Below are 7,170 nucleotides of genomic sequence, written 5' to 3' on the forward strand. Positions count from 1 at the left end.
ATGATCATTGCACTAAAACATGGTTTGACCCATTTGAGATCGAAGTAGACTAAACTAAAAGGAGTTGGACACCTCTACATTAGACAGATTAAATCAGACTGACAATGTCATCAAAGGAAGCGAAGTCTCGCTGTCGTATGTTTGCAGGCTGACACGTTCACCACAACATGTCTACTTCAGTATTTGAGACGTCTATTTTGCACACATATGTGATCTCAGTGCGTTCTAGATGTATTCACACTTCTGCTATGTCCTGGTCACGTGCTCCGGCTTCTTCTTGGTCGTGTCGTTTCTGTACGAGTCCCATCATAGACTGGCAGCGTGTCCAGGGTGTGCCCCACATCTCAACCAATCAGAGCTGTGATAGGATCCACCCTCTTGAGAATAAACACATCAGTGATCAATGATCCAGTGGTAGGAGACTAAAACCTCTTGGAGAAATACGTTTTATTTTAGTGTTCTTGTTCTTAAAGATTTTTATTAACAGTCTAGAATACAATCAAAGTACAATCAAAGTACAGTCAAATACATTAATCACCAATATTTACACAGCTGTAGTCAGTCAAACTTATGCCGAGTCTCCCAGCAAATTGTTTGTTACGAGGCTGCTGGGCGGTGCGTTGGTGAATAGAGTCCCCACCATAACATGAGTCCCCCACAGGAAGTGTCGGATCACTTTGCAGCAGCCCAGGTCCTCGATCTGAAAGCCCAGCTGGCAGTATCTTTCATCTGTCTCAAACAGCGTGTTGTTGGTGTACGAGCCAAAGAACTGAGGAAGAACACACATTCATCATAGTTACAGTTAAATCAGCCTTTCAGCCTTAATGAACAGATTAGTGGAAAATTACTTTTACATTTGAGACCAAGCACCTGACTACGAAACCCTGACCTCAGAATTAAATTTGAGAGCTCCTATAAACAGGGAGTAATCCACATCACCTCGGTAGAGTCTTACAAAGACACACTCTGATTCTGGCTTAGATCAAACTAAAAGTCACGAGATGGATGTTTAAATGTGTCCGTTACACAGAGCTGTCTACAGGTTGACTATGGTAAGTTGGACCAATCTAAATTTTGAATTCTGCACCAAAAATGTAAGTAGCCGTTCCTTTTTCTTGTTATTTAATGCCAACAGATGTAAACAGGTGTTCAGATTTGATGTTCAGATTCTGTACTGAGCGAGCTTTGTATCTTACCGGCTGGCCTGACGAGGGGTCGATGAAATCAGCCCAGTATCCTTGTTTCTGGAGGGCGTTACAGATCTCCTTTGCTCCCTCCACAAACTGAACAGAAGAAGAACTCACTTAGTAGTTTGCTCCCTTCCACGTGCCCATATTTAACTACATTCTCTTCTGTAACAGCGCTTTTGCAAACATTTGAACTTCAAAAAAAAAGTACGTCCTACATTGATTGCAAACACTGCCTTTCACCATAAACATCTACATGTGCAATTTGGTATCTTTTGCATCCTGTGAACATAGTTAAAAAAAAAAAGAAAAAAAGAAAAAGTGCTGCATGTTTAAGCTTATGTAGAGATCAATGTAAAAAATCGACTGCGTGCAGCCTTTTAGCCAGTGCTGACAAACTGTAGATCATATGAGCTATTAATCCAGCATAGGGAAAATAAATTGCAACACTTTGTAAAACCAGTGCACAATTAGAGTGGGCTGGGTATTTATGTAGTTCTAACAATTGCGTAAAAACCATCAGCTGATCATGTCGCATCAGTTTCAGCAATCACAATCTCCCAAGTAAACCTCTATTCAGTGTACAGGTAAAATAACTAAAACACACTGATGTTTTTTAGATTGATATGATAAATGTTTTCTGCAAACACAATATGCCTTTCTGAGCCGTCTACAGCCACTCACCTTGTCTTGCAAAAGCTCCCGCTCCTGCTCCACCTTAGCGCTCCACGTCGTCATGTCATTCTGGGTCTTTTGTGTCACGGTGGCGACCATCATGCCAGAGGACGGAGCCTCAGGAAACATGGACTGGAAATCTGTTCATCACATCATCAGTAAACACATCAGACGGAAACACTGCTTCTGATCCACAATAACCTGACACTACTCATTAAAAACATTATAAATGCAACGAACACAGGGTCCCTTTATAAAACGCAACTGCTAAGACAACATGAAAAATGCTTTTGTGTCTTTCTTAATAAATACACTAAAATAAAAAGACAATGGCAAAGATGGATGTTGTGAATGATGTTTGAAGAATCCGACATCAGTGCTGTACCTTTCCTTAAGCGTTTGGGACAAGGCTGTATGGCGCACTCTACAGTTGAGCTGTAATTAAAGACCTGTTCGGCTGAACTGACGTCCTGGGAAGATGCAGAGTCATCTTTCCCCTGCGAAATAGAGAAACACAGAGAGATGTAGTGCCGCCTAGAAGCTTTCGCGCCTTTCAGAATTTTCTACACTTCACTGCACAAGTCTTCACACTAGTCTTGAAAGTAGAAAAAGGAAACCTAGTCACACTTATGAAACATTATACATTTAAGAAAATTTGCCAAAATTACATGTCTCCGACAAATCCACAGTCAGACATGGACTGTGTACAAATGGAGGAGATTTAAGACAACTGTTACCCTCCAAAGAAGTGGCTGGCCAAAATGAAGTCATGTAATAGTCCCAGAGGAATAAGCCAACTAGGACCCACTCCTAAAGGTTGATGACACACACACTTAAGAGAGTAAGATTCATGGAAATTTACATAGCTTAGGTTAACAGGTCTAGATGTGATGTAAATGCCTTCTACCTTCTCAGAAACAACAGATAAGGACACAGCAACGACCCCCAGTCTCTGACCATCAATCAACCATCAACCAACCATCCGACTACATTCACTGTAATAGTCCAAATATTCAGCTGGTCAGCTACAGTTGTAGTAAGTGCGGACACGTTTGTCATCTTCTTTTGGGTTCTGGCAGGGTCAGTATACTGTTGTATTGTATTACTGCCCTCTGCAGGATAAAATATTAACTTTCAGGTATCTAGGTTGGTGATACATTTGCATAAGAGCATTTGTTAGTAAACTTAGATGGCGTATAGGTGACATCACCAATGTGTTATGCACAGGGTGAAACTCAACAGTTTATGGGCTACAGCATGCAGGGGCTCTGGAAAACAACCTAGCTACTGTGCTGTGGAACATTGTATTCCTGTGGGTGTAAAAATAGCACAGTCACTATTAGCAAGTTGAGTTCTTTGCAAATATACTTCCCCTGATGCAACAGTGAAGTAATCTTTGTAATTTACGCTATGACTGTGAGCATGGAAAGGATGGTTACCTAGAAATTCATGAAAACAAAAACATAAATGTAACCGAAGAACACCTTGTTCTTGTGATTAAACCGGAGGGTAGATACAGTCTGTGTCTGCTTGAATGTTATTATAAATGTCCTCTTGATAAAATGAGCTATCAGTCAAACTACAAATTTTCCTTTGAGTTTTATTTAGTATTTAGTATTTAACTCTGTTTTCCACTATGTAGTGGAACAAACTTTCAGTGACATGCATCTCCTAACACAAAATGATATACTGGTAGAGTGCGTACAGGCTCAATACGCTGTTCCTTCGCCATTGATACCACTAGACTAGTGGTTTCTGCTTCTTACAAATTAGAAATGAGCATCATTTATGGTAAATGAAGTAATTTCCTCATTGACCTTTCACAATCTCCAAGTTCTCAGAAAAAATATCGACATGTTAACATTTTTAAGACTTACACAGAATTCTCTGATGTACTGGCTCAGCAACAACTTGTCTTTTTCGTTGCTCGACTGAATTGACAGTGCATCAGGAACCGTCTTGTGTAGCAGGTTCGTCTTCTGATGTGCAAGTCCGTGCAAATGGCAGTCAAAACCAACATTGCCAGGCAGCTGGAATCGCTGGTCTTGGGGTCCAAAAGGCCCCGTGCACTGAGGACACACTGTCTGTAGTTCTTAAAAAGGAGATGTAAAGGAAAAGCAGAGGTGGATTTAGATATGAATGACATATTGTCATATGCAGGTGGTGGGGGAGGTATTACTGAAATTAGCCCAGGGCAATGAACAAGCTAGAACTGCCCCTGCGAAAAGAGCATTAAAAAGAAGGTTTCTCAAAAATGCATTTACATTGGGTCTTCACCAAAATCTTTTTTAAACACATTACAACCTTTGTGTTGCTGCTCAAAACAAACAGTCCATATGTCCATAATGTTCCAATGTAAAAGAAGAGAGTAACTAAATAAATGACATACCAATTTCGGAAGGAGTGATGGTCACCTGTGGCTCAACAGAAGATCCAACAGAAGAGAAGGCTTTGGCTCCAGTTACATGATTCACCAACACGTGGAGTCCAGGGAGATAATTGACCAGCCTGGTCTTGTTGCAGAGAACCTGGAGACAAAATCAAAATGAAACATACAAATGTTGGCCTCTCTCATTTGGACACAAGTCCAGATAGTGTTTAGTGAGCATTTGTACAATATTCAAAGTAGACGGTTTGGCATTTATCAGTTCAGCATCTTTGCCTGAAAAGGCTCCTTGCAATAATACGAGTCAGAACATCCCGTACATTTCCTTTATATAAGTGAAATTAATATATAAAAGTACATGCTTACTATAGTGCTAAGGAGTTCAAACTGTCAGATGCATGTAGTGAAAGTATCATAAATATACTGTACATACATAAAAACTGTACAAATAATAGTGCAATATTTGTCATGCAAATGTCCGTCTCGCCAAAAAGGAGCTTGGGCAAAGTTTGGGAGCAAGTGTGTTTATTTTTAGCTTCCAATCAAACATATACCTAAACTCAAAAATCAATCACTCAAATCATTAGTCTCTAATCCTGAAATGATATTATTGCAGAAGTCTGAGGTCAGTCTTATTTTCCATAACCCGGTAGAACCTCCTTAATTCTTTCATCACCTGCAAGTCAAGATAAATCTAGTGACTCTGGCGGAGTTTAAATTCCCATTCCCATTAAATTCCCTCTGATGCTACGCAGGCTGCAGCAGCCTGTCCTGGAAGTAACAGCGTTAATTGTTTTTGCTAAGACAAGCAGTCTCAAAGAAACGTTCTTGCTCAGGCTGACAAAATGTTGCAGAAATTCCACTAGTCTTGTCTATGACCGCAAAAGAAACCTTTAGTGTTGCATAAGAGCGTGGGGCTCTGGCTTCTAAACTGCTGGATGACTGGGGTCTTTCTAAGAGGAATGAGCTAAACTCTGAGCCACCATGGATGACGGATCAGCAATTACTGGAAACATTTAGTTGGAGAAAACAATGGTTCACTTTCATTTTCTTGACTAAATAAATGCACTGGTATAATGTTTCCATTGTATTTATTGCACTGGATTCTCTTTGCCCTCTTTTTAGGACCTTGAAAAATCCTTTGACGTTTTGAGTAATTATTCTGCAGAACAAAGAACTTCTTCCACCCCGGGACTGTCCCACTTGTCCCACGTTGTATCAGTTCAAAACCACACTGAACTGTATGTACCCACAGCTGGCTGGACGTGACTTTCAATATAAACTTGATCAATTTACAAGTGAGTGTTTGTTAAAGAGTAAAGAATTGCTTCACGGACTTCTGAAGCCCAAGCGACCCCATGACGCAGACACTGGCTGTGACGTCATCCAAAATGGCGACTCGCTGTCTGGCCAGCTTTAAGATTAGAAAAACAATACTTCTCATCTAGTTTGGCATACCAGAAACAAAACATGCATGATCCATTCCCGTGTGAGCGGAAGAGACGATGGCTGCCACCCAGGGGTTTGAGTAGTTTTGGTTGTGACAGTCCTAGAGAAGCAACATTAAAGTGTACTACTACTACTACTACCACTACTACAGAGGAGTACTCGTACATACTGTACTCGAATGTGGAAAATTGAGCTCTGTGTGGTTGTGAGGACTGACCAGCTGGAGGACAGCTAACAGGCGCTAAGGGCCTTGGTTATTTTCTGTGGTGTAGACTAGAGGATCACCTCAATGCTTTTAAATGACTTTGCACCTCGTGAAAGTAACACGTTAATTAAGGTTTGCAGAAAAACAAGTGTTTGTGCAAAATATACGTGCATTGCATCGGTACATTATAACCCTCATAAAAGGCACAATTCATTACTGCTGCATAATACAACTTGTAGTAGTTGGACTTGTTAAATATTCTGTCGAAATAGCGTTTTTACTGCGTGTTTGTCAACGCTATTTACATACGAGAGGGGCACAGTCCCACATGACTTACACTGATCATCCTGGCGTTCCTCTGTTAATTTGCTGTGTCCAGTATAGTTTCTGTAAAAGTAGATAATGGTGTGATGAACAATCGTTTTCAAACAGATATATAATGGTATGGTGTAAAATAAAGTAAAAGGTGAGCTACTCAGTTGATAAACTTCAGTTCTTTATTTACCTGCGTCGCTCAATTGTGAGTCTCGGATTTCCGAGTATCTCATCACGTTTTAAGCCATAGGGAGAGATATAGCTACGCACACGACAAAAAAACAGAACACGAACTTACCTACTGTTTCAACGTAAACATCTGCAACGTAAAGGGGCGATCACAACGGAACCAATCGGCTCCGGTTCATGGACTGCTCCGGTTCCTTTCGTGCTACTTGCTTCACCTTGACCTCGCGCATGCGCTATTGTGACGGAGGCTCGTCGGTCTGACTCAACATGCGGTTTACTACCTACTGCCGCCACTGGTGTGGTGCACTTTTATTATTATATATTTACTGGAGGTTACATTATTATATATTTCCATAGTATGAGACGGGGGCTTTATTCCATAAAATGTATATAAAATTTATATTCTCCTTCTTCGGACTTTAACGGGAGTTTTCGTCTTCACAGTTTTTGCTGATTTTTTTTTCAGACTTTCCTTTTTCTTTTTTTTTAAACAATCTTTATTGAACATATTACTATAACAATGTAAACAGTGAGTAAATGGTCTTAGAAATATTCTTCACAGAAGTTTTGCCTCCCAACAATAGTTGTACTTTCCCTTTTAGAGCAAATCAATCATAAAATAATTAAAAATAATAATAATAATAATAAATTCTTACAACGTGAAACTTATCTCATTATATTGGTCTGTTCCGGTCAATGTGCTTCTGTAGTGAACATTAGACAAGTGAAAATTTAAAAAATACAATGCCAGCAACAATAGCTAG

General features: G+C 40.1%; 1 protein-coding gene across 2 annotated transcripts; it reads right to left on the reverse strand.

Moving 5' to 3' along the window:
• Positions 1-429: 429 nt before the first annotated feature.
• mmadhcb (metabolism of cobalamin associated Db) lies at positions 430-6,660 on the reverse strand. Of its 2 annotated transcripts, none has more exons than XM_047579774.1 (8): positions 6,516-6,660; positions 6,240-6,289; positions 4,252-4,390; positions 3,740-3,954; positions 2,248-2,359; positions 1,872-2,002; positions 1,197-1,283; positions 430-769 (listed from the first exon to the last, which is right to left on the reverse strand). In XM_047579774.1, the coding sequence occupies exons 2-8, from the start codon at positions 6,246-6,248 to the stop codon at positions 569-571; spliced, it is 894 nt and encodes a 297-aa protein (XP_047435730.1). In that variant the 5' UTR covers positions 6,249-6,289; positions 6,516-6,660; the 3' UTR covers positions 430-568. The 2 variants fall into 2 exon arrangements, with proteins under 2 accessions (XP_047435730.1, XP_047435731.1); XM_047579775.1 differs by having other exon boundaries at positions 6,408-6,517.
• Between the last annotated feature and the right edge of the window lie 510 nt (positions 6,661-7,170).

The sequence above is a fragment of the Mugil cephalus genome, chromosome 3, assembly GCF_022458985.1.
Source record: "Mugil cephalus isolate CIBA_MC_2020 chromosome 3, CIBA_Mcephalus_1.1, whole genome shotgun sequence".
Classification (NCBI taxonomy): Eukaryota; Metazoa; Chordata; class Actinopteri; order Mugiliformes; family Mugilidae; genus Mugil; species Mugil cephalus.